General features: G+C 39.7%; 1 protein-coding gene across 2 annotated transcripts in view; it reads left to right on the forward strand.

Moving 5' to 3' along the window:
* The window catches only part of LOC109899108 (cGMP-dependent protein kinase 1-like), a 158,650-nt gene that overhangs the window by 118,743 nt on the left and 12,219 nt on the right, over positions 1–27,688 (forward strand). For both annotated transcript variants that reach the window (XM_031835699.1, XM_031835698.1), the window contains exons 4-7: positions 4,213–4,318; positions 9,938–10,001; positions 15,967–16,044; positions 17,028–17,122. In XM_031835699.1, coding sequence (XP_031691559.1) covers positions 4,213–4,318; positions 9,938–10,001; positions 15,967–16,044; positions 17,028–17,122 — 343 coding nt within the window. The remainder of the gene's footprint in view (positions 1–4,212; positions 4,319–9,937; positions 10,002–15,966; positions 16,045–17,027; positions 17,123–27,688) is intronic.

Below are 27,688 nucleotides of genomic sequence, written 5' to 3' on the forward strand. Positions count from 1 at the left end.
CAGATGTACTGCTGTTGGAATGGGTGTATTTAGTTGTTTTGCAGAACACAATTTTAAGTGCTAGTTCAGCTAATGTTAGCTAAAAAAACACCAACTAGACAGTACCTAACTGTTAGATAGCTAGCTACAATACATTAATAGTTGAGAGCTAGCTTTAGCTATGTTATGAAAACATTGAGAAAATGGGATTGTAATGTATTTGAGTATGTGAAAATGTTTGCTATTGCCATAATATATTTGGTATGAAGCTTTAGTTTTCAGCTTTCTTTAGCAGTTTCAAACGAAAGTAAACTTTTTTGGCAGGGAAAAACACATTTGAATAATAATATGATTTAGAGTTAAATCCTTTTTTGTTGTTGTTGTAATGAATTATTTAGTCATGTTTGAATAACTTGTAGGAAATACACTATATGAAGCATTATGACCATCCTGTGTCACTTTACTTGGACTAAGAAAATACACTTTATGACACTGTCAAGAAACATTATGACCATCATAATCATATAAGTCAGATAGGCCTATCACGTACATGACCTTATGACAGTCATCAGTCACAAAGAGGGTGTCTTGTCCTGCTCCTGAAATCTGCTCCTGCATTCATCTCAGTCATTAGCAACAGAGCACTGGGGTAGGTACATGTCTGACATCAGTGTGTGCACAATTACAATGATAATTTAATATGGTCAATTTCATTAAATGTTATATACTCATGGATATAAAGTTTGGAGCATAGCATAAGGTAACCAGTGTTTTTTTCGGGCTTGGTATGAGTAAGCTCTAATATACGTATGGGTGTTCTACATGAAACGTCTTAAATTCCTTGAATTATTCATCACCTTAGAAAGTACCATCCATTTCCTTGTGTTTGGCTTAGAAAAAACATCCGCAATGACTATGTTTTTTCACTCAGATTCAACATGTTGTTGAATTTCTTTCTTCAAATTGATCATCAAAAAATTTAGCCTAACGGTGAGTTGGGCACCACCAATACATGTCCAGAGTGCATAAGAGGAGATTACTGTGACTCAATTCATGACTGCTGGTGTGGCGTTAATAAGGATCACCGCAACAGCCCTAGCCCCACCTGAATATGTAATGTTGTGACATACATTCAGAAGTAAAGATATTCAAATACTTTTTTTCTGGTGACTTTAGGTGTAGTAACTTGTTCAATCCTCTTTTGCTCTGTGATATATTCTCTCCAGCCCCTGACAAGCAGAGCTCTGGCCTTAGCTGCTGTACAAGGGATTTAACAAAGCCTTTCTCTCGCTGAGTGACACAAGGCAAATCAACTGATCCTTTATTACTTACAGACTGAGGTGATCACAATCAACAGCTCAATCGATCAATAGCTTTAAATATTAGTGTTGGCTGGATGGGAGAGGAGGACTGCATAGTAATGGCGTAGCCAGGGGAGCCCATCACACTTGGGCAGGAGAGACTCTTCCAACCGATGGCAATTTCATGGGTTTTTATCGTGATTGATCTGTCAGTGTTTCTCGTTGTTAATAGTTGGAGCACCAAGGCTCCTGAAGCAATGACCATCACTGCCAACACCATTGTTATGTGACACAATTCCAGTGAAACAAAAAATATGGGTCTGAGACAGATAATGTTAGATAGTTGTCTTATATGACTCACAGATGTCCTCTTAACAGGTGCTTTTGAGTGATTGTTGCATCACTGCACTTTTACCTGCTAGGATAATAACAAGAACCTACCCAAGAGCTAGTGGGACAGTTCAAGAAAGGGGAGGGGAAACAACTACAGACTATCAGTACTGCCGCTTTTGGATAAGGGAAGTGGGGAAGAAATGTATGGGCGAGTGGAAGGATTTTGGCAGTGCAAGTATTGGACAGACAGGCAGAGCTTTTCTGTCAAGGACAAGGTAGAAGCAGAGACTGTTAATGACACCAAATTGAGGTGAGATCACACTCGGTATGCTGTGGGAACATAAATCCTGATGTGACTTGTCCTTTGTACGATGAAGACAGTAGCAGACTTGATCACACACCTTTTTTGTGTTAGCAATAGTGTTGTTCCAATTTCTATAAGGGATTATGAGATCCCAGGTGTGTGTGTGTGTGTGTGTGTGTGACTGTGTTTGTGCCTGTGTGCTTGTGTGTGTGTGTGTGTGTGTGTCTGTGTACTTAGAGATCAACACACGTTTATGTGTGTGCTGATTTATGTGGGGTACTTCATATGCATGTATTCTCAGTCCACTTCAACATAATTCCCTCACTATCAGACTCCCACACTTCTCAAGCCCCTTACCATTCCACCTCCTTCCCTGCCTGTTTGTCTACCCAGGGCCTGGAGTGGTTTTAATTTGCCCCTGTGTTAAGCTGTCAAGCTAATGTCCAACGGCTCACAAGCATTAAGACATTAATCTACACACACTGCAGGCTAACTAGCTCCCTAAGTCTCACTGCAATTTAGTCAAGTCTCCAAATAACTCACTTTTTACCTCACTGCAATGCTCTCCAGGCCTCTCAATATCTGATTTCCGCATAACCTGTGAATTGTCCACTTACCGACGTAGCACTCTGTTGGGTCTGTGTTTATACCACCACGTCTCTCCTCTTTAATAGTTGTTGCTTTAGGGCCTAACAGGAGTGTTACTCCAAAAGCTTTTCTAGCCCTCTTCCCTGAGGCTTGGGTTTTAGAGGTCTGGAATGGCAGTCTCTTCCCTAGCAATCCTTTTACAAAAACATGCTCCCATCTCACTGGGCACACACTGGTTGAATCAATCATTTCAATTAAATGACGTTGAAACAACGTGTAATAGACATTGAATTGATGTCTTTGCCCACTGGGTTTCATCTGCCTTTGATTTCATGCAGTAGACAGCCTGATAGCACTGGAAAGCTGAAAGCAATATTGTGACGAGGTCATTTCACGAAGCCCTTTTGCTAGGCTGTGAAATCTCCATCTGCTATATTGCGTCCATTTAACCAGTGTTTCAGCTCCATGTGTGTGAGTTATGTAGGCACAAGAGAAGTAGGTTTTTGGAATGGGACCCAGCCTCAGTGTTTTAGTTTATTTAGTGCTGAAAGAAGGATGCAGAGTGTTTGTTGCGGTCTCCTTCCTCATTAGTTGGTACGAGGGCTGCAGACAGTTTCAGACTGTTAATAGAAATACTCTAACTGGGACTAAAAAGAGCCTGCATGTGTAATGACAAAATCTCTCCTGTGCTCTCCTGTGTTAGAAGACATAGCTAACACTGGGCTCAAGTTTAGCTCCTGGGAGGTGTGTGGGTATTCTAATGGTTGGGTTTATGTGTCTGTTATCTTGCCTGCCCACAAGTGTATGTTTGTCCATGAATTTGAGGTGTGTGTGTGTGTGTGTGTTTGAAAACCTACTGTATGAGATTAGGAGTGGATGATTCAGTGTCACAGTGTCACAGACAACCAAGTAGACCTGTCATAACCAAAACAAACATATAAATCAAAAAAACTGAAAAACATGCATGGACAGGCTCAGCCCCAAAAATGTTTTACATTTTATTGAACCTTTATTTAACTAGGCAAGTCAGTTAAGAGCAAATGCTTATTTACAATGATGGCCTACAAAAAGGCAAAAGGCCTCCTGCGGTGACTGGGGCTGGGATTAAAAATAATTTAAAAATAAATAAATAAATATAGGACAAAACATACATCACGACAAAAGAGACAACACATCACTACATAAAGAGACCTAAGACAACAGCATAGCAAGGCAGCAACACATGACAACGCAGCATGGTAGCAGCACAAAAGATGGTACAAACATTATTGGGCACAGACAACAGCACAAAGGGCAAGAAGATAGAGACAACAATACATCACGCAAAGCAGCCACAATTGTCAGTAAGAGTGTCCATGATTGAGTCTTTGAATGAAGAGATTGAGATAAAACTGTTCAGGTTGAGTGTTTGTTGCAGCTCGTTCCAGTCATTAGCTGCAGCAAATTTAAAAGACGAGCGACCCAGGGATGTGTGTGCTTTTGGGACCTTTAACAGAATTGGATACATTGGAATGGATCCATTCATCATTGATGAACGTCATGCTAATGATTCTCCTGTTATACTATGTAGCCTTTCTGCTGTGGGGATCTTAGGGGATGTCCAAGTAGATACCTGGTTAATAATATAACTCATTTTATTGTGAAAATGCCCTGCAATCCACGTTTCTCCCTGACTATTCTAATCTCTCCTCTCTTCTCCCTCTCCAGCTCTCACCAATGTGAAGTTATGGGCCATCGACCGACAATGCTTTCAGACTATTATGATGAGGACGGGCCTAATCAAGCACACTGAATACATGGAGTTTTTAAAAAGGTGGGGAACAGAAAGACTATACTTCTAGATACTACTACAGTACAAGGGTTGGCTATATTGTAGAGATTTACCATTGAAATCCCACGCAAGTAAGTAAGCACCCACTGTACTGGAAAAAATAGACATCCCTTCTTCCTGCTCTCTTTCTTCTCCATCTGATGTTGACATTAGCATAGGGTTTGCAGAGAAAATGAGCTGAATATGGGGAAGCCTATTAACATATTAAAGGCAGATAGAATCATATTGTTGCACCCACACAGCGTGGAATAAAACAAGTCCTCTTCAAAAGATGGAGGGAGAAGGGAGGGAGAAGAGAGTGTTATATACATCATACAGGAGGTATGAGATGCCTTGGAAGTGTACTGCCTTCACTGCTTTCTCTCTATGTCCCTCTGTCTGTCCATCTGATTGTCCCCCTGTTCTGTCTTTTACTATCTGACGTTTTTCTTTCTATCGCTCTGCTTTTTTTTGTTGATATTTTATGAAAATGGAATGACATTTCCTTTTCGATGGGTTTTATTCATGCGGAGTTAATCTGTTTCCCGTAGTTCAAATGTGTAATTGCATAAATAATTTTCATCCATTGGGAGGTTCTCAGAAATACCCTGCTGGGCCCACTACCACTCAGAGGTTTACAGATTTTATTTACTCAGAACAAAGGCCTCATGAATCACACAGTATTCTCTCTCACTCGCTCCTATCTGAGTTCTAGTGGCAGCCAGGTGAAAGTGAAAGCAGGAAACCAGTCAGCCTTTCACTGTAAAAGGAGATGCCCTCAATAGGTGACATTGCAAGGGCAGCCAATGAAGGTAGAGAGCCTCCTCAGCTCTTTCTATACTGCCATCATAATGGAGATGTACTGTAGTGTACTGTACCAGAGATACCTTTCTGACCAGATAAAGTAGTTTGGGGGTATATTTTGTTCTCAATCTAAAGTCATTTTTGAGACTCAGACTGAGTGGAGCGTGTATCGTGGCAGGTAAGGCAGGTGTGTGTTTGAAGCAGATATTTCTGAAAGCAGGATTGATAGGTCAACAAGCTAACTTTCATACATGTTCAGATACAAATCCATATTTCTTGGTTCAAAACGAGAGTTAAATTTACAGCTGGTTCTTTATTACGGACTTCCTACTTTTCTCGTAATTATTGTTGAAGTTAGCTTGCTATATTTTTTATCTTTATACCCCGGGAGGACAAGTGATTTTGTAATTGTTGTAGTTCACTTTATGGATTTTAGATCCCAAGAAGCTCTGCTTGTAGACAGTTCAGCTAATAAAATATTATTAAAGAGCAGTCAGATTACGGTAAACCAACTGCCTCCATGAGTCAACCTTTATGCATTTTTTTTAATCTGCAATGAAATTAGACATTCGTCCTCCCTGTACGAAGAAGAGGGATATTAATTTAAAACTTCTGCGAGGAGAGGGATAGAAAGAGGGGGAGTGTGTGTGTCTCTGTGTGTCTTATCTGGAAGGTATTTTTCTTAGCTCTGTTTAATTACACTCTGGAGCTCAGGAGAAACCGAGACCCCAGCCAATCCCCCTGCTTTCATGAGTTGTGTTGCCTGCAAAGTGTCACTTGGATGGCAAGAGAGCTATTGCTGATCCCCTATCTCAACAGGAACAGCGTTTAGATAGCTGTAGGCGCCTGGACTATCAGAGTTGAGATAGCTAAGAATGTGAAATGATTGATCATGTTTTTTTTAGATAGACTGCAGTGGTGTGTAGCTCTGGGCCTGGTTTCCCAAAAGCATCTTAACTTGTTATGGCTGCAATCCCGTTAACGGGATAATTGTCATCAACAACCGCTGAATAGCATAGTGCTACATTCAATGAATATTACACAAAATATTTATATTTATGAAATCACAAGTGCAATATAGGAAAACAGAGCTTAGCATTTTGTTAATCCACCTGTCGTGTCAGATTTTGAATGATGCTTTACAGCGAAAGCAATCCAAGCGTTTGTGTAAGTATATCGATCGCACGACAAAACATTAAGTACACTTAGCATCAGGTAGCTTGGTCACGAAAATCAGAAAAGCAATCAAATTAATCATTTACCTTTGATCTTCGGATGTTTTCACTCACGAGACTCCCAGTTACACAACCAATGTTCCTTTTGTTCCATAAAGATTATTTCTATATCCAAAATACCTCTCTTTGTTTTGCGCGTTATGTTCAGAAATCCACAGGAAAGAGCGGTCATGACAACGCAGACAAATTCCAAATAGTTTCCATAATGTCCACAGAAACATGTCAAACGTTTGTTATAATCAATCCTTAGGTTGTTTTAAAAATATGTAATCGATAATATATCAACCGCAAATGTCTTTATTAGTAGGAGAGGGAAAAGCAATGGCTGTCCAAACTCATGTGACCACTTGACGCGATGTTATCGTTCTGGCTCATTTTTCAAAATAAAAGCCTGAAACTTTGTCTGAAGACTGTTGACACCTTGAGGAAGCGATAGGAAAATGAATCTGGTTGATATCCCTTTAAATGGAGCAAAGGGAGGCTACGGAACATGGAGTTTTCAAAATAGAGGCCACTTCCTGTTTTGATTTTCCTCAGGGTTTCGCCTGCAATATCAGTTCTGTTATACTCACAGACAATATTTTGACAGTTTTGGAAACTGTAGAGTGTTTTCTATCCAATACTAATAATAATTTGCATATATTAGCAACTGAGACTGAGGAGCTGGCCGTTTACAATGGGCACCTTTTCATCCAAGCAGCTCAATACTGCCCCTGCAGCCATAAGAAGTTAAGGCTAAGTTCAACATTAAATCCTTTGTGAGATCATCATTAAATATCTGAGCTGTTTCCAAAAACCATTGTTACTAAAGTTGCACTTGAAAACGTTCGTAATTTAAATAGATTACTTCTGTCCCCGAAAATAGCGTACTACAGTTGTAGGATCTTAATTTGGGCCAGTTTGCTACAGCAGGAAAATAATCCTCCAGCAACAGGAAATATGAAATTATTATTTGGATTATAATTAATGGACATTTTTGGGGGGGAAGGTTATACTTCTTTTGTTTGTGCAAGTCAAGTCTGACATTTAAGGTGGAATTAGACTTTAGAAGCCTTTTTAGAACCCTTGAATAAATTTCAAGTTTGCATTTCCTGCTGTACAGGAAAATTCTTACCAACAAAAAGTTATCAAATTAAGATCCGACATCCGTAAGTTACATACAGTATGTGCACCACGACATTGCTCTCTCTCTCACTCTCACACTCTGATGTGTGTGCATCTTGCTAGCTGTCACTCAAATGGTAAGGGGCTGAAGCTCATTGGCTGGAACCCAAATTGCAAGGGGGCTGGCCCGGCACAGCTTCCAGAAAAACAGTTGCTTTCAAACTAGGGATTTTGTCACTATTTGAGGTAAGACAGTAATTCTGCTAATAGATTATATGCATGTATGACCTACACATTGACATATCCAGCCCAAAGTGGGAGGTTTTAACAATTCTTAGTAGTCGCCAAAGTTCCAGAGCATATCTTTAACAACTGACTCACAGAACAGCTAAATGAGTCTTTGTAACGGCGTTCTTCGTTTGTTGAAAGAGAGTCGGACTGAAATGCAGCGTGGTGGTTACTCATGTCTTTAATGAAAAAAGTGACGGTACATGAAATAACGATAAATACAAAAAACAACAAACGGAACGTGAAACCTAATACAGCCTATCTGGTGAACACTACACAGAGACAGGAACAATCACCCACAAAAGACAAAGCGAACTCAGGCTACCTAAATACGGTTCCCAATCAGAGGCAACGAGAAGCACCTGACTGCTGATTGAGAACCGCCTCAGGCAGCCAAGCCTATACAACACCCCTAATCAGCCGCGATCCCAAATACTACAAACCCCAATACGAAACACAACACACAAACCCATGTCACACCCTGGCCTGAACAAATAATTAAAGAAAACACAAAATACTAAGACCAAGGCGTGACAGTCTTGAGATAATTTTTCCCCTTCCGCATCACTTAACACACAGACGATCTCTGCTAAACTTAATCTCAAAATGTGTATCATTCTCTCTGAAACTGCAGAACAATGTTTGCAATGTGCTAATAATTGTTACAAATAAACAAAGGAATAAAAGATGTTTCAAATTAAACCTGAGATCACTGCATATAAATTCAGTACCGGCAACATCCCAGTAAGCAAAATAGATATAAAATAGATATTTTCCGGACGTTGAAATCAGGTTCATTTTCGGTTCTGAATTAAAGTTGAAGAGACATAATTCACAGATGGTCAACATATATCTATTGTTTTGGTAATTGATTCTATTGCCAAATTTCAACGGCACATAAATGCTCATCTATTTAATATAGGAAAGAGGGGCCAATTGAAGATTGCAGCATATGCTATGTATTATTAATCCCATCTGTCACAAAAGCAACTTATGTTAGCTTTTTCAAAAGCCTTTAAACTAGCAGCGATGATATTCAAAATAGTCCAATTATCATGACTCAGGATATGACCCAGATGCAGACACAGGAGGAAGATAGTTTGGTTCTCAGAATATTTATTATAGCAAAGGGGCAGGCAAAGGGCAGGTCGAGGGCAGGTAGAGGTTCGTAATCCAAGGTCGAGTCAATCAGGGACAGAATGGCAGGCAGGCTCAGGACAGGCAGAAATGTCAGAACCGGGAAGACTAGAAAACAAAAACTTGGGAACAGGAGAACAGGAGAGATTGATTACACCTGGGTAACCCAGATATCCATCCAATAAATTACCTTAATTTATCAATTAAGGGCCAGGAGGAGTGAAAATCAGCAGCACTCAAGATCAGACGGTTCACATTCACATCTAAGAAGACTGGAGGCTAAGCTATGCACATGTACATCTTCACATACACACCATCCTATTTCACTGTAACAGTTGTTAACCTAACATGCAAAGAACATGATAGAATTAAACATTTTAGTACAACCCAATTAAGTTGGGAGATACAGAACTATCCATAACACATGCTTTTTGTTTGCGCTGACTGTTTCATGGCTCGGTCACGTTTCCTATAGTAATGAGCCATCTGACCAGCCATTTTCTGGCCGGGATCCATGTAGGAAATTCTGCACCATGAGTCAGTGCTGAGGCGATATGGTTCAGATTACTGTAATAAAGCATGGGAAATGAGAGGGAGGGGGAGATGGAGAAACAGAGAGATGATATGGGGAGATAAAGGCCTTTGTTCCAATGCCTGGGTTATTTGCTTTCTCCTCTGATAAGCATTGGTCCATTTTATTCAGTCCATGTCGATAACGAGCAAATAGGATTCAGAGGACTGCCAGGAAACGCACAGAACAAACATCCTTTTCAACGTCAGTCAGCGTGTGTGTGCGTGTAAATACTGTACATACAGGATAGCAGTGTATTTCTAACATTTATTTCTGGAATATACATTATCCAACATTATGTAAACTGTGAGAGCGTGATGAACAGAAACTCTATTCAGGTTAACCTATTGACTGTGTAGCTGCCGATATATCATTACGTTCCGATCAATGTGTTTATTAGCGTCAACACCCTGTAATATGCAATACAGTGTGAATCTCTATTCTTCCTTCTACACTGACTTTCTGACTATTTTCTTCCTGCAGCGTTCCGACGTTTCATGAACTTCCGGAGGAGATTCTAAGCAAGCTAGCTGATGTCCTTGAAGAGGTAGGTCCTCTGTTGAAAGACTGTGATGCACACAAAGGTGTTTTCCAAGGCTACACATTTCTATGGATACAACAGTGTGTTACTTGAATGGAGAATAAATAACTATAGTTGGGGATGATATTCTCACTATGCTGGAGGCAGGTTTGAGAGTTCTGAACAACTAGGTATTCTGGATGCGATATATGATGTTGATATACTGCATACGATAAAATGTACTTTACTGTCTATTTACATGGAAAATCCTTCTGTGATGTCAACATACAAATACCAAACACAATACAATATATTACATGCAGTACGGAAAACTGAAATGTTAGTACACAAGTCACACATTTACATTTCCACATATTCAGTCTCTGCAGCCTATTGTCCGACCATGTATTGGGCCTCCATCTGTCCTATGTCCCACTGTTCAGCAGCCCGATGGCTGATGTAATGAAACTTGCCTTGCTTCCATCCTTACTGAACAATCTCCTTCCGGAGGGCAGCAGCTGAAAACATTGGGCAAGATTGTGTGTGGGGTCGTTTGGCCTTTTTCCTTGCTTGTTTATCACAGAGGCTCAGAAGCCCTCTGCACTGCAGCCCGCAGAGTTTGGACCCCAGGTTCACAGTCCGCCTGAGGATATCCTTAGCATCCTTATTAGCCACTGACAGCCCACAGTAGCAGACCAGGAAACAGAAAGTCAGCACACTCTCTACATGTCAGGTGTAGTAGTTGGAGAGTATCTGGGTGTTGACATTCAGTTGTCTCAGTCTGTGCAGGAGGTCGAGTCGTTGTTGGCATATTTTATTGATGTTATGAGTGTTGGCATTAAAAGAGAGTGTGCTGTCCATAATGGTTCCCAGGTACTTAAAACTCACCACTCTCTATGGCTGTTCACCCCCCCCAGGACTAGGTGGCTCACTGGGTCTGCCTTCCTCCAGAAATCAATGAGCAGATATTTTGTTTTGTTGATGTTGAGTATGAGGTAGATGTTATTGCACCAGTCATGAACCCTGTTTACTTCTGTTTGAAAATGCGGTGTGTTAGGGCCTCCCGAGTGGCGCAGAGGTCTAAGGCACTGGCCGTTACCGGGAGACCCATGAGGCGGCACACAATTGGACCAGCATCATCTGTGTTAGGGGAGGGTTTGGGATTTCCTTGTCTCATCGCGCTCTAGCTCTAACTCCTTGTGGCAGGCCGGGCGCCTGCAAGCTGACACAGTGGTGCGGCTGTGTGTCAAGAAGCAGTGCGGCTTGGCAGGGTTGTGTTTCAGAGGACGCATGACTCTCGACCTTCGCCTCTCCTGAGTCTGTTGGGGAGTTGCAGCCATCCACCTGCCAGGCAGCACTGTGTTGCATTATTCTCTGTGTTGCATTATTCTCTTTGCACTCTTCAGTCTGATTCAACTTCTTGATGCACTCATCCCGTTACCAGGATAATTTTCGTCAACATCCACTGAATTGCAGAGCGCCGAAATCAAATTAAATTACTAAAAAATATTTAATTTTCATGACGTTTCATGATTAATCCACCTGGCGTGTCAGATTTCAAAAATGCTTTTCGGCGAAAGCATAACAAGTGTTTATGTAAGGGCATCTCTCAGTAGACAAAACATTACAAACAGCTAGCAGCCAAGTAGATTGGTCACGAAAGTCAGAAAAGCAATAAAATGAATAGCTTACCTTTGATGATCTTCGGATGTTTGCACTCACGAGACTCCCAGTTACACAATAAATGTTCCTTTTGTTCCATAAAGATTACTTTTATATCCAAAATACCTCCATTTGGTTGGCGCGTTATGTTCAGAAATGCACAGACGAAAATTCCAAATAGTGTCCGTAAAGTTCGTAGAAACGTTTCGAATGTTTTTTATAATCAATCCTCAGGTTGTTTTTACAATATATAATCGATAATATTTCAACCGGGACAGTAGCTCCTTCAATAGGAGAGAGAGAGTAAATGTCTGCTCCAAGCTGTTGCGCATGCAAAACGCTGCTGACACCCAGCCATCCAATGACTCGATGTGATCTTTCTCGCTAATTTTTCAAAATAAAAGCCTGAAACTGTGTCTAAAGACTGTTCACACCATGGGGAAGCCATAGGAAAAGGAATCTGGTTGATATCCCTTTAAATGGAGCGAAGGCAGGCAATGGAACAGAGACCTTTCAGGAAAAACAGCACATCCGAGTTGGATTTTCCTCAGGTTTTTGCCTGCAATATCAGTTCTGTTATACTCACAGACAATATTTTGACCGTTTTGGAAACTTTAGAGTGTTTTCTATCCTAATCTGACAATTATATGCATATTCTAGATTCTGAGCCTGAGAAATAGGCAGTTTTATTTGGGTATGTTTTTCATCCAAACATCAAAATAATTCCCCCTACACTCAACAGGTTAAGTACATTATTCAGTTGTACATGTCTACCTTGGTAACCTCATTGCTGCTATCCCTGTATTTCAGTTGCATGCCTCCTTTTGCACTTTCAATTTGCCCATTTCTACTTGCCATTTGCCTTCATTGCACATGTATACATCCCATTTAATATTAACATTGTACATTGTCTTAACATTTTCTTAATTGTTTCTCTGGTAAATGTTTTGTACTCTTTTATATGCACTTCTGGTCTAATGCTAACTGCATTTCGTTGTACTGTACTTGTACTTGTCCAATGAAGTTTAAAAATGTTTAATCTAATCTAATAATGCAACAGCACATACAATTGAAATGGAATTCAAATTCTTGAAGGATTCTCATTGTTCAAATACTTCAGATAATTACTTCTTCGTCAGAGTGATTTTTATACCTGTTCTCTGGCTTTATCTGTATTGCTCATATTATCACAAAGAATTTACTAGGGTAGTGAATTGATGACAGCTTCAGTTGTAAGCTAGCAAGGAAAGAAACCGGTATCTTCTTGCATTGTAATGTGTTCTAGCCTTTAATGGAGATAGTTACTGTTTGCAAAACAAACAGCTGCAACATTTCAACATGCCATGTTGTGTTATTCAAGTGTGTTAACTTCTGTGCAGCATGAGTGGTGAGCTAACATGATGCAGCCCAGATTCCCAGTAAGTGAAGTGTTTCCTCAGGACAGGCTTGAGCTAGCAATGAGTAAGTGGGGCAGGCATGGTGCACTCGTGCTATAAGGGGACATCAGATGCGCTGATAGGCAGACTTGATCCTCTCTCAATCAGTAGACAACGTGAGACACATTTTATTGAAGTTCTGAAAGTAAAAAAAAAAACTAGTACTGAACCGTTTTTCATGTTCTAGTATAAAAAAAAGTACCAAAGTGTTCGTATATCGTGCAACGCTAGTTCATTTGAGCTATAATCTTTTGGTAACACTTTATTTGGATAGTCCATCTGTAGATGCTTTAGTAGCATTTCAACTAACTATCTACTAACCCTAGCTCTAACCTTAACCTTAACCCTTACCATAACCCTTATTATAAACCTAACCCTAACTCTAAACGTAACCTTAGTAAGCAGTTGCTTATCAACAGATAATTTGTTGATAGTATGACCATCTGTAAAGCATCTGTGAGCAATCTTTTTTAGCATGCTATTCCTAGTAAAAAGACTTTAAAGTACTATCTGTACTTTACTTTACTATGTATATTTTGGATAACTTTTACTTTTAGTTCACTACACTCCTAAATAAAATAATGTACTTTTTACTCCATACATTTTACCTGACACCCCAAAAAACTTGTTACCTTTTGAGTACGTAGCGGGACCGAAAAATGGTCCAATTCACCAGAACATCCCTGGTCATCTCTAATGTCTCTGATCTGGCGGAATCACTAAACACAAATGATTTGTTTGTAAATTATGTCTGAGTCTTGGAGTGTGCCGCTGGCTATCCATAAAAAAATAAGAATACAAAAATGGTGCCTTATGGTTTGCTTAATATAAGGAATTTAAAATTATTTATACTTTTACTTTTACAATTGATACTTAAGTACAGTGGGGCAAAAAAGTATTTAGTCAGCCACCAATTGTGCACTTAAAAAGATGAGAGAGGCCTGTAATTTTCATCATAGGTACACTTCAACTATGACAGACAAAATGAGAAAAAAACATCCAGAAAATCACATTGTAGGATTTTTAATGAATTTGAAAGAGGAAATACACAGGGGTATTGTGTATTTTGTGACTGAGGAAAATGTCTCTATTTTCTTTTGTAAATCAAAACAAATCAAATTGTATTAGTCACATGCGCCAAATACAACAGTAAAATGTTTATTACAAGCCCCTAACCAACAACATCGTTAAAAAATATGAATAAGAATAAGAAATAAAAGTAACAAGTAGTTATCCTTTCAGTCTCTTGAGGGGGAATAGGTTTTGTCATGCCCTCTTCACGACTGTCTTGGTGTGCTTGGACCATGTTAGTATGTTGGTGATGTGGACACCAAGGAACTTGAAGCTCTCAACCTGCTCCACTACAGCCCTGTCAAAGAGAATGGGGGCGTGCTCGGTCCTCCGTTTCCTGTAGTCCACAATTATCTCCTTTGTCTTGATTACATTGAGGGAGAGGTTGTTGTCCTGACACCACACGGCCAGGTCTTTGACGTACTCCCTATAGGCTGTTTAGTTGTTGTCGGTGATCAGGCCTACCACTGTTGTGTCATCTGCAAACTTAATGATGGTGTTGGAGTCGTGCCTGGCTGTGTGTGAACAGGGAGCACAGGAGGGGACTGAGCATGTAGGAGGGGACTGAGCACGCACCCCTGAGGGGCTCCTGTGTTGAGGATCATGGTGGTATTTGTTGTTATCTACTCTTACCACCTGGGGGAGGCACGTCAGGAAGTCCAGGATCCATTTGCAGAGGGAGGTGTTTAGTCCCAGGGTCCTTAGCTTACTGATGAGCTTTAAGGGCACTATGGTGTTTAACGCTGAGCTGTAGTAAAGGAATAGCATTCTAACACAAGTGTTCCTTTTGTCCTGGTGGGAAAGAGCAGTGTGGAGTGCAATACAGATTGCATCATCTGTGGATATGTTAGGGCGGAATGCAAATTAGAGTGGGTCTAGGGTTTCTTGGATAATGGTGTTGATGTGAGCCATGACCAGCATTTCAAAGAACTTCATGGCTACAGATGTGAGTGCTATGGGTCAGTAGATATTTAGGCAAGGAATCAAGATGCAAGGAATTTTGCAGGTTATTCCAACATTAGGGGGTACTAAAACTAAAGGAGGATTTACTTAAATTGGTTGAGACCAGAGGAACTTCAAGAGTTAGCCAACCCTGCGAGCGGGTTTGGTTGCTCATTCTTTTATACTTTATCAACGAAGTTGGAAGCTTGTGTAGTAGAGCTTTGTACACAAAAAGGGAGTAATGAAGTGATCTATGGGACTTCAATGAGGACCAGCCAACGTTTTGATGCAGTAATGAGTATTAAAACTGTCACCTGTGATATAGCGAAGGGCGCTATAATAGACAGCATCTAAAGTTTTAAGAATAGTGGCTGTTGCTGGTAAATGATGTCACCATAGTCAAGGACTGGCAGGAAATTTGAACATACAATTTGCTTCCTGCTATTTCTAAGAAAGAAGCCCTCTTTAAATTTGAGCTTTTTAACTAGCGCATCCGTATGTTTCTTAATAAACATAAAATCTTTGTCAATCCAATTGCCCAGATATTTATAGGCGGGAACCCGATCGATAGGAGAACCATCCAATTAATAAATGTATAGTCCATCTGAAACATTTTGGTGAGAATTAGAGAACAATGTATTTAGTGTTGCCCGCAAGTACAAGTTTTAAACCAACCTAGGCTTTCTATAAGGTAACAAGATCCGATTGAAGCTCTAACATAACTAAGATCCTATCCAGAGGAAAAACATTTTCACCAAGGCCAGGTGTCAAAGTGTCTCACCCATGGGGCGATAGGATGTATTAGACAGAGGGAGTTGAGAGAGGTGTTTCGGTGACTCATCCTTCTCATTTCTCTTCCCCGCTCTCCTCTTTCATTACAGACACACTATGAGAATGGAGAGTACATCATCAGACAGGGAGCCACAGGAGACACCTTCTTTATCATCAGTAAGGGAATGGTGAGACCATCATCATCCTCATTGTTATCATTGTCATTATTATTAAGACATTATTATTTTTCGTCTTTAATGAAAAACATGGATTGTCACTGTTATGATCATCATCATCATTAACATAATTAGAAAGCAAATGATCAGACACCGCAATATTGATCAACCAGTCAGGTGTTGTGTGGTCTGGTGCAGTACTGAAAGTGGTTAGAGATGGTGGTAGAGATCCAGAGCTCTCAGCAAGACATGTCACCTTCTGTCCCAGCCAAGGAGCCAAATAAGGTCAACAACTCACCCTATTCAAATGATCAAGATGTACTGTATCTGTCTGTCTCTACTAGTAGAACAAACATCTCTCTCTCTCTCTCTCTCTCTCTCTCTCTCTCCCATTATCCCATTATCCTTCCCTGTCCACATTCATCTATCCTTCTCTCTCTCAATCCCTCTGTTTCTTTTCCTGGCTCTTCCTTTCCCTTTCTGTCCTCCAGATCATATTACAAGTTGAATTATCGCTCTGTCCTTTAGATTTATTCAGAGTGATTATGTATTCCTGGAGGACGTGATGTCATACCTGAATACAACAGGCTAATGAATAAAGAGAGAAGCCTTAATTAAGCCAAACGACCTTCTTTATCTTTACTGCTGGACATCCATTGCTCAGTTGTCAGCTAGCTAATGACCTGGTCAGTGGCTCCTCACAGATCATAGCACCAAGATGTCCATATAAAATGTAGAAAGATTTAGCATGCACAGAGATGTCCATCACCCCCTGCTCTACATCAGCCTCACTCTGATGTTTAATAATGTACTGATTAGTGAGCCGTACAGTTACAGAAATGTACATTACAGAAGGGTTTTATGTACAGTGTAGCGCACGGCTTATCACATTGATGGCTGAGATTGAGTCTGTCCCGTAGGTTCCTTCCCTCAGAATGTGTGATTGCTCACTCCCCCTCATGGATTTAAACTGGTACCCCCACCCCTGTGTCCAGGTGAATGTGACCAGGGAAGACAAGTCCAACGGGGATCCTGTCTACCTCCGCAGCATGGGGAAAGGAGACTGGTTTGGAGAGAAGGCCCTGCAGGGGTAAGACTGATTTGCCCTCCTCTCTTCTTTCTCTTTACCTCCCTCCCTCTCCTTCCTTAATCTATCTTTCTTTCTCTCTCTACCTCTACCCTCTGTCGCTCCCTTTCAATCTCTTTCCCTCTTCTTCTTTCTCCTTGATAGCTGCTCTGTGGCAATGAATGCTAAGAGATGCATTATTTCAGAATTGTGACTAGATAGCATGTTGTGTGCATTCTCCCCATTAACCACATGCATCTCCCTCCTGACACAATGTGAAGTGCCTTGAGAACCAAATCTATTGGCACCCTCTGTTTTTTTTCAGAATGTTCTTTTTTTTCTTTTCAAAACTAGTTGAATGGCATTTTTACTCTAGGCACATGTAACTTACTACAGGTAAGGTAAATGAGAATCATTGCCTCCAACCAAATTAATTTGAATTTTGAATATTGTTTTCTTGAGCCTGTAGAGTTGCAAATCAAACAAATACATGTGTAAACACCAAAAGTGTTCACTTTAATCTTATTTTACAATAAATAAATTGTGAAATAGTGAAGTGGTGAATAGCAAATAAAATTGCACCGACTCTTTTGCACTGTTTCTATGCACACTCACGGGACTCTACTCACACACTCAAACATCCTACACACACACACACACACACACACACACACACACACACACACTACATATGCTCACACATACAAAACTCCTTAATGACAGCTTTGCACACTCTTGGAATTTTCTCAACCAGCTTCATGAAGTAGTCACCTGGATGCGTTTGAGCCAGTCATATGTGTTGTGACCAAGTCCATATTATGGCAAGAATAGCTCAAATAAGGAAAGAGAAATGACAATCCATCATTACTTTAAGACATGAAGATCAGTCAATCCAAAAAATGTGTGCAGTCACAAAAACCATCAAGCGCTATGAGGAAACAGGCTCTCATGAGGACCTCCACAGGAAATGAAGACCACAGGAAATGAAGACCCAGAGTTACCTCTGCTGCAGAGGATAAGTTCATTAGATTTTACCAGCCTCAGAAATAGGCAATTAACTACACCTCTGATTGGAGCCCAAATAAATGCTTAACAGAGTTCAGACACATGTCAACATCAACTGTTCAGAGGAGACTGTGTGAAACCACTACTAAAGGACACCATTAAGAAGAAGAGACTTGCTTGGACCAAGAAACATGAGCAATGGACATTAGATCGGTGGAAATCTGTCCTTTGGTCTGACGAGTCAAAATTTGCGATTTTTGGTCCCAACCGTCGTGTCTTTGTGAGACGCAGAGTAGGTGAACGGATGATCTCCACATGTGTGGTTCCCACCGTGAAGCATGGAGGAGGAGGAGTGATTGTGTGGGGGTGCTTAGCTGGTGACACTGTCTGTGATTTATTTAGAATTCAAGGCACACTTGACCAACATGGCTACCACAGCATTCTTCAGCGATATGCCATCCCATATGGTTTGCGTTTAGTGGGACTATCATTTGTTTTTCAACAGCACAATGACCCAAATCACACCTCCAGTCTTTGTAAGGGCTATTTGACCAAGAAGGAGAGTGCTGAGTGCTGCATCAGATGACCTGGCCTCCAGTCACCCATCCTCAACCCAATTGAGATGTTTGGGATGAGTTGGATCACAGAGTGAAGGAAAAGCAGCCAACAAGTGCTCAACATATGTGGGAACTCCTTCATGACTGTTGAAAAAGCATTCCTGGTGACTACCTCCTCAAGCTGGTTGAGAGAATGTCAAGCGTGTGCAAAGCTGTCATCAAGTCAAAGGGTGGCTACTTTGAAGAATCTAAAATCTAAACTATATTTTGATTGGTTTTATTCTTTTTTTGGTTACCACATGATTCATATGTGTTATTTCATAGTTTTGAAGTAATCACTATTATTCTACAATGTATAAAATAGTCCAAATAAAGAAAAACCCAGGAATGAGTAGTTGTGTCCAAACTTTTGACTGGTATTGTATATTTGACCTTACTGCTATTAGCCCATACAAATGCAGTGAATAGTAGACTCACTACATGGAACAACAGATAGTCCCCCCAAAAAATCGAAACAAAGTTTGTTCTGTAGTGTGTGTCCTATATCTGAGAGATATTAGAAAAATTGTGGTTGTTAATTTCTTTACTATCAAATTAGGAGAGACAAATTTATCACACAAATCAGAGTTATACTTTCTTGACGCTACCCATCCCGGTACCGGGAAAATTGTCATCAGCAACCGCTGAATAGCATAGTGCCACAGTCAAATAATATTACAAAAAAATATTCAAATTCATGAAATCACAAGTGCAATATTGCAAAACACAGCCTAGCCTTTTGTTAATCCACATGTCGTCTCAGATTTTGAAATTATGCTTTACAGCGAAAGCAATCCAAGCGTTTGTGTAAGTTTATCGATAGCATAACATAACATTATGTACACTAAGCATTAAGTAGCTAGGTCACGAAAATCATAAAAGCAATCAATTTTTTTTTTTGCCTTTGACGATCTTCAGATGTTTTCACTCACGAGACTCCCAGTTACACATCAAATGTTCCTTTTGTTCCATAAAGATTATTTTTATACCCAAAATACCAACGTTTGTTTGTCGCATTATGTTCAGAAATCCACAGGAAAGAGCGGTCACTACAATGCAGACGTATATTCCAAATAATATCCATAATGTCCACAGAAACATGTCAAACGTTTTTTATAATCAATCCTCAATTTGTTTTTAAAATATGTAATCAATAATATATCAACCGAGTGTGTAGTTTCAATAACAGAAATAACTGAAAAAGTTTCAATAACAGCGGGAGAAACATTGGCCGCTCTACTCGCAAAACTCACTCTGAGAGCCCCCACCTATCCAATTACCCAATGTGATCCTTCACGCTCATTTTTCAAAATAAAAGCCTGAAACTATGGCTAAAGACTGTTGACACCTTAGGGAAGCCATAGAAAAAAGGAATCATCTGGTTGATATCTCTTTAAATGGAGGATAGGCATGCATAGGAACAGAGAGGTTTCAAAATAAGAGGCACTTCCTGATTGGATTTTCCTCAGGCTTTCGCCTGCAATATCAGTTCTGTTATACTCACAGACAATATTTTTACAGTTTTGGAAACGGTAGAGTGTTTTCTATCCTAATCTGACAATTATATGCATATTCTAGTTTCTGGGGCTGAGAAATAGGCAGTTTCAAATGGGTACGTTTTTTAGCCAAAAACGAAAATACTGCCCCGTACACGCAAAAGGTTAAACTAAATATTTATTAACCTATTAATAAGGGAGCAGGTCACTACAGCACACACAGATAAAGTGAATCGATTGAGTGCTTTGTGGTAATGATGGCTGGTTGACGAATCACCCTCCGATGCTTCGTTGAGAGCCCTGAGACAAAGGTAGAAAGGTCTTTTATATCTAAGATACACCCCCTTCAGTTTTCATGACAAAAAACAGATGTATGGAATGGGTCCCAAGGTTAAGATTTGTATGAAAGATACTTAAAAACTGTTCTCATTGTGTAGAGACCAGGGTCTGGGCCCTGAATTCTTCTCTCCTTGGTACCTTATACAACAGACACATTAACTCATGCTATGGAATGCGGTCTCTTTAGGTTTATCACCCAAAGACATCATAAATCTTCTGTCAGTGTTAAATCTCGCAGAGGCCCATCCTCAGTAGAACATACACTGATGTGTGTTCTAACAACCCCTTATTCTGTTGCATAAAACAACAATTTGATGAAATAACAGTATTATAACATAATCTTGTAGTTTCTCTCACATTCCCCCATTTTGAGAGTCCTCTCAAATTAAAAGGAAATTACCAATTTATCTGGGGAGGTCATGATAAACAGTCACCTGCACAAGCCCATGAAGAAAAACAAAAGATGCATATAGTTTATACGATTCAAGGCAATATCTTCATAGATGGTGAAAATCTAATATTTTATGCATAATGCAGTGCATTCCACAATGGAGTTTAATAATAAATAACTAAAGCTTATCTATTACACTCCAATGGATCAGCATGGTGGAAATAACTATTTCCATCCCAGAAACTAAAATTAGCATATCTTATTGGACAAATCCAGGTAGTGACTCCTGGTTTAAGTAAAATGTATTCTGTTGGTGCCTAATGAACATGACCCAAGACAAGCATCATGATTCTACTATTTACACGTCAATGCCTATAGATCAAATAGATTAGGATCAGTTTCACTCTCTGGATCAGAGTTCCCCTCCCCATTCATCAGGGCATGCTGAGAATAGTGTCAACATCTTTAGTTCCAACAGCAATCAAAACAATCAATCCATACATTAATTGCTTCACTCGTGTTGTTATTAACATACTAAACTCAAACCAATCCTTCAGTTTTAAAAACTATTCAGTTTCCAAATCATAATCAAAATCCAATTAATTACCCTACCAAAATGTAGGATGACATTGCTCAGTGATAGGTCCAATCACTCAAAACACTCAAAACCCTCAATTTAACACACATCGGCATTGGCAGAATGTACATTTATATTAACATACAGTATAATAATCCTATATTTCCAGTATTAACTTTCTTATAATGATTATAATTACAGATCAGTATCCTAATGCATTCTTAATCTAAATTACTACAATTTTAGCAATGTGTAGACCTCTACAATTAACCTGATACCCCAAAATAAACCATTTGACCAAACCCCCCCACAACACAACGTGCCATTGGAACACAGGAGTGATGGTTGCTGAAAGTGGGCCTCTGTTTGCATGTGCAGATATTCCATAAAAAAATCTGCCGTTTCCAGCTACAATAGTCATTTACAACATTAACAATGTCTACACTGTATTTCGGATGAATTTTATGTTATTTAATTGGACAAAAAATGGCCTATTCTTTCAAAAACAAGGACATTTCTAAGTGACCCCAAACTTGTGAATGGTAGTGTATGTGCATGCAAAGAGCAAACAACAAGCTGCACAATAACTCACGACTGTAATGGTCCAGGTTACCAAGTGGCTCAGTGACTCAAGTTTGCATCTCAATGTGAAGAAAAAAAAACAGTCTGCATGTTCCTCACAAAGAGGGCAACTGATGCCAATGAGTCAGATATCTATGTGTAAGCGGAGAAATTCCAGGTGGTATCCTATTTTAAGTATCTTGTCATCATACTTGATTTCAACCTCTCTTTTAAAAAGCAGGTGAAAAAGGTAACTCAATAACCAGATTCAACCTAGCAAATTTACGAAATATACAAATTTGTTTGACTACAGAGGTAGCAAAACTGTACTTCAAATCTATGATACTCCCCCACTTAACATACTGCTTGACTAGTTGGGCCCAAGCTTGCTGTACAACATTAAAGTCCATTCAGTCTGTCTACAAATAGTGCTTGATAGGAAGCCCATTAGCCATCATCACTGTTACATCCTCAGGAAGCATGAGCTCATGAGTTGGAAAAATCTTGTGTAATACACTGACGCATGTCTTGTATTCAAGATCCTAAATGGCCTGGCTCCCCCTCCACTCAGTACTTTTGTTAAACAGAAAACATAAACCAATGTCAGAAGATCCACAAGTCTGCCATGGGAGGTGACTGTAAAGTTCCCTTAAGGAAAAGCACCTTTAGTCAGTCTGCTTTCTCTGTAAGAGCTTCCCATGTCTGGAAAGCCCTGCCATCAGACACACACAACTGTACAACCTATCACACCTTAAAACAAACATGAAGACATGGCTAGAGGCCAATCAGACTAGTGAAAATAATCCCTAGCTGTGTATTGCTACTTTCCATGTTTTCTGTAGCTGGTGACGTGTGGAAACACTTTGTTGCTTTTATGTATTTTGTTTTGTTGCTTTTTGCATGCTATGTGTTGCTTGTTCTATGTTGCTCTGCGTGTGCTTACTGTTCATTGATAGTCTGCATTGTTATTGTAATTGTTTTTAATAACCTGACCAGGGACTGTGGTTGAAAATGAGCCGGCTGGCTAAAACCCGCAGTCAACCAGATTAGCAGTCAACGAGTTCATTGACTAGGAAACAGATCTTAACAGATCTTAACAGATCTTGCACTTTTTAATAAAAGCGGATTATGTTTTCTTATGCAACACATTTCAATTACTTTACTACATCACATTAACTCCACAATGATATGTAGTTTGATGGATAACCTAGGCTTTGTACGTCCTTATAAGTTAGGTTGAGATTCCATCTTAATTCGCTCTAACTTTATGGAAAAAGGTTTATTCAATAAATATAGCAACTCCTCTCATACTGGGCCTTTAGGGCAGTTCTATTTCAAATATAGTGCCCGGACGGAGAAAATCCAATAAGCGTTTTATAGTTACATCGTTAGGGTAAGTTAACCAAAAGTGGACACACTCCAATCAGTTTCTGAGACAATTGCCCAGACTTTGAAGACAGTTTAATAATGCTTAAACCTCATCTTTATCAAATGATCCATTGAAGGGACCAACACAAATCCTACATATGTCTACGTATGGGTTGTTTAAGTTGCATCGCATCCCAGTATTACTTTATCAAATCTCTAGTAATCGATTACACACATACAATTTATCATATTTCCATATTTTCACAGAATTCATATAGAACGTTAGAAATTCTTAGGTACTCACATCAACCAATTCATTGGCTCAAAAATCTCCCTTCGGAAAAAAACCCGGAAGGTTCCCAGACACTGCCTTGCTGGTCATAGGAAAAATGCTCTTCACATTCTCTCGACTTCCAGAAATTATAGACTTGCCTCTACTTTCTAAAATAGCATCCCTCTCTCAATACCACCCGGCGATATTATGTAATGGGCAGTGATGGATGGAATCCCAAAACAACATTTTATCAACACTTATTAACCAACTTATTACCACGCTCACACAGCTCTCATATCACATTCACACAGCACTGTTCCCAAACACACTTAAAACCTCTTAGGGATAGCCACCTTTTTTTCAATTTTCGCCTAAATGACATACCCAAATCTAACTGCCTGTAGCTCAGGCCCTGAAGCAAGGATATGCATATTATTGGTACCATTTGAAAGGAAACACTTTGAAGGTTGTGGAAATGTGAATTGAATGTAGGAGAATATAACACAATAGATCTGGTTGAAGAAAAATACAAAGAAAAAACAACCAGTCTCTTTCTACCACCATCTTTGAAATGCAAGAGAAAGGTCATCGTTCTAGCCATCACTCTAGTTTTAGTGTCCACAAGATGGCAGCAGTGTATGTGCAAAATTTCAGATGGGTTACTTGAAGAATGACTGACCTACAAGACTTAGTGTGAAGTCCCCAGGGACATTTGGACAAATTGTGAAGGAGACATTTGCAAACAACCAGTGTTCATAACTTCATAACTCTGAATATCCTTATAATCATTGTCCAAAATGAAAATCATGCTGCCGTGCAAGGTTAATACCTACATTTTACGACATAGCCAATGAGCTGGGCAACCATGTAAATATATTTGACAAAGATACAGCCTTTCAAGTGAATTACCGCCTACGTCATTGGCGTGCCATGTAGGCATCGCTCTCTGACCAAATATGGTGTCATATAGGATATACTACAAACCCTAATGAAATAGTGAAGTCTTGTTACCTTCTAGGATCTCTGAGGAATAGATACGAACGTGATTTGACTCGTTCAAACAATGTTTAGGGTGAGACTTTCGCAGATTCCTTTTTATGCAATTGAACGAGTGGAAATACAAAATCGATCGTGCGTGCTATATGGACCTTTTAGGGAAATGAAAAAGGATTTTATCTAACTAAACGACACTTCATGTTATCTCTTGGACCCTTTGGATGATAAATCAGAGCAATATTTTAGAATGTAAATACACATTTCACCTTCAGAGGTGAATTTATCAAAACGATCTTCCTCTGTTTGCAATCCCAATGCTCATTGTTACACAATGAATGGTCTTTTGTTTGATAAAATCCATTTTTATAGCCTAACACGAAACATTTTGTGAACCGCTTGTGTCGTGAATTCCGTCTCATTCCATTTTCAACTACACATTCGATGGAAATACATACACTAAACGTGATTTTTCCAGTCATGTTTGGTTTCATTGCAATCAACTGGTTTGTTTGTAACACAACCAAACCTGACGGGTCATTTCGCGAGACATATTGACTGAAAGAAACCGATTTTGAAGACAACAAGTAATGACATCATTGTGCACCAATGATATGACCGCTGTTTCATTGATTGAATGTTTTTTAACCCAGTAACCACTGATCGTCTTGAAATCTAGCTGGGTAGATAGCCAATGAGCTGAGGTAAATGGCAATATGTAATGTTTATGTGTTGGAAGACCAACCCATGTAGTAAACTCCGGCGTAAAGAGGGTCATTCGCCATTGAAGATTCATACCGGAAGGAGCCACGCATGTTACGCACAGCATTGTTTTTGGTAAAGCACATCTTCAGCTGTTTATATATCAATCAGTATGGCGACTAAGTCAGGGAAAGCTAAATCTAAGTCTAGATATACAGAAATACAGAAATTGATCGGGAAAGTGAGACAGAGATGGTTGGAGGACGATTCATTTAGCGATTCCCAAATGGAGGAATATTTTTTGAACGGAGAGGACATCGTTTTGGACTGGTAAGTTATTCTCATGCTAATGCCGTTGTTTGAAATTAATAATATAAAATATTATTTGTGAAATGAAATAGCCTATTTGAGGCTGTTGATGGGAGGGCAGGCCCACAACAATGGCCAATGGAGACAGTAGATACAGCTGGTCTGTTGTAATATAATAAATACAGTAGATCTAGCTGGTCTGTCATAATATAGTAGAGACAGTAGATCTAGCTGAAATGTCATAATATAAAATAGACAGTAGATCTAGCTGGTCTGTCATAATATAAATGAGACAGTAGATCTAGCAGGTCTATAATAATATATTCAACCTTATGTTCCCTGTACTCTATATATATCTGTTTATTATATCTGTTGATAAAGGGCTCATATGTGAAACTATTCTAACTGAATATTTTCTTTCACAGTGACACTGACTCCGAATGGGAGCCCCCAGTGCCAAGTTGTCCATCCCCCACTGAAGCTGGTTCATCCAGCTCCTGCCACAAGTGGTGTTCATCTGCCCAAATGTATTTCTGCAGGCATGGATGTGCCTCAGGGCCAAAAGGGCACAGCATGGAGGCGTCGCTGTGTTCTTTGCAAAATTAAGTCCACCGTGATGGTGGACTTAATTTTGCAAAGAACACAGCGACGCCTCCATGCTGTGACACTCTGCTTAACAGCAGAAAGAGACTGTTATGACACCTGGCATCAGCAGCACAATATTGTGTAGAAGACTGAGGGTCTTCCAAATATTAAAAGTGTTATTTTGTAAATGTAAATATATATTTTTTCATGTTTTTTCTCAATTTTTTGGGGGGGGGTGTGTGTTAGAATACCATTTTGATATTTTGTATAAACTTCACCAATTTGTCCACTTGGGTACATTTGGGCTACTTGTGTGGGACACCTCGGTGACTTCATGATAAATGTAATGTAGCACACTCATTTTGGAAGTTATCATTCTGAAACTTTGCACAAGTACTGTTATGTTTTTCACTGAAATGGTCCCCATCATCCTATCTGAATGTTTGTTTTGTCTTGTTCATTTTAAAGATGATGATACAACAATGATAATTGTATTGTATTATCTAAATCAGATTTATTGTGTTATATTCTCCTACATTCAATTCAGATTTACACAAACTTCAGTGTTTTCTTTCAAATGAAACCAATAATATGCATATAAATTCCCAATCTGGCCCTCAAACCATCACGGTCACCTAATAATCCCCAGTTTACAATTGGCTCATTCATCCCCCTCCTCTCCCCTGTAACTATTCCCCAGGACGTTGCTGCAAATGTGTTCTCAATGTCTTACTTCTATAGGTGGATTGGTTCATAGCTTTCACATATGTACCTAACTATTTTAAACCATTGCATATCATTAACTTATCTACTTATTATTATTTATCTCAGGCTCACACAAAGCCTTCATGATCATCCACACAGGGTTGATCAAATACTCACTCAGAACATTACTAAATAGCCATCCACACAGGATTGGTCAGACCACTCACACAGAACATAATTGAAAGGTTACCCACACAGAGTCAACCTACCGCGTCCACACAGAACGCTTTTATAAAACACTCACACAGAGTATCCCAGGGCATACCTGGCTAGCACATTTAAAATAATTGGATTTCACCACTTCTGAAGGTCACTTAGACACTTTTCAGAACAAGGTTTTTATTTCTCCAGTAGGGCTTCACCAAGTACCGTGTTTCACACAGAACCCACAGTCACCCTGGCCCCTCGCCTCTACAGACCGCATCAATCCCCACTGTGATCATTTCAGTGTTAGGACGGCTCTAAGTCACCTGCAAACAACCAATGATAGGTGTCTTTGAGTCGACTAACTTTCAGATCATCCTCCACTGACTCAGCACTGTTTACGCCTTCAAGGTGCCCCCTCGCACAGGAATACACACTCAGAGCCTACGAGGCTTTTCTTAAAAACTTGACTTTGCGTGTTTCAC

The sequence above is a fragment of the Oncorhynchus kisutch genome, linkage group LG11, assembly GCF_002021735.2.
Source record: "Oncorhynchus kisutch isolate 150728-3 linkage group LG11, Okis_V2, whole genome shotgun sequence".
NCBI classification, from domain to species: Eukaryota; Metazoa; Chordata; class Actinopteri; order Salmoniformes; family Salmonidae; genus Oncorhynchus; species Oncorhynchus kisutch.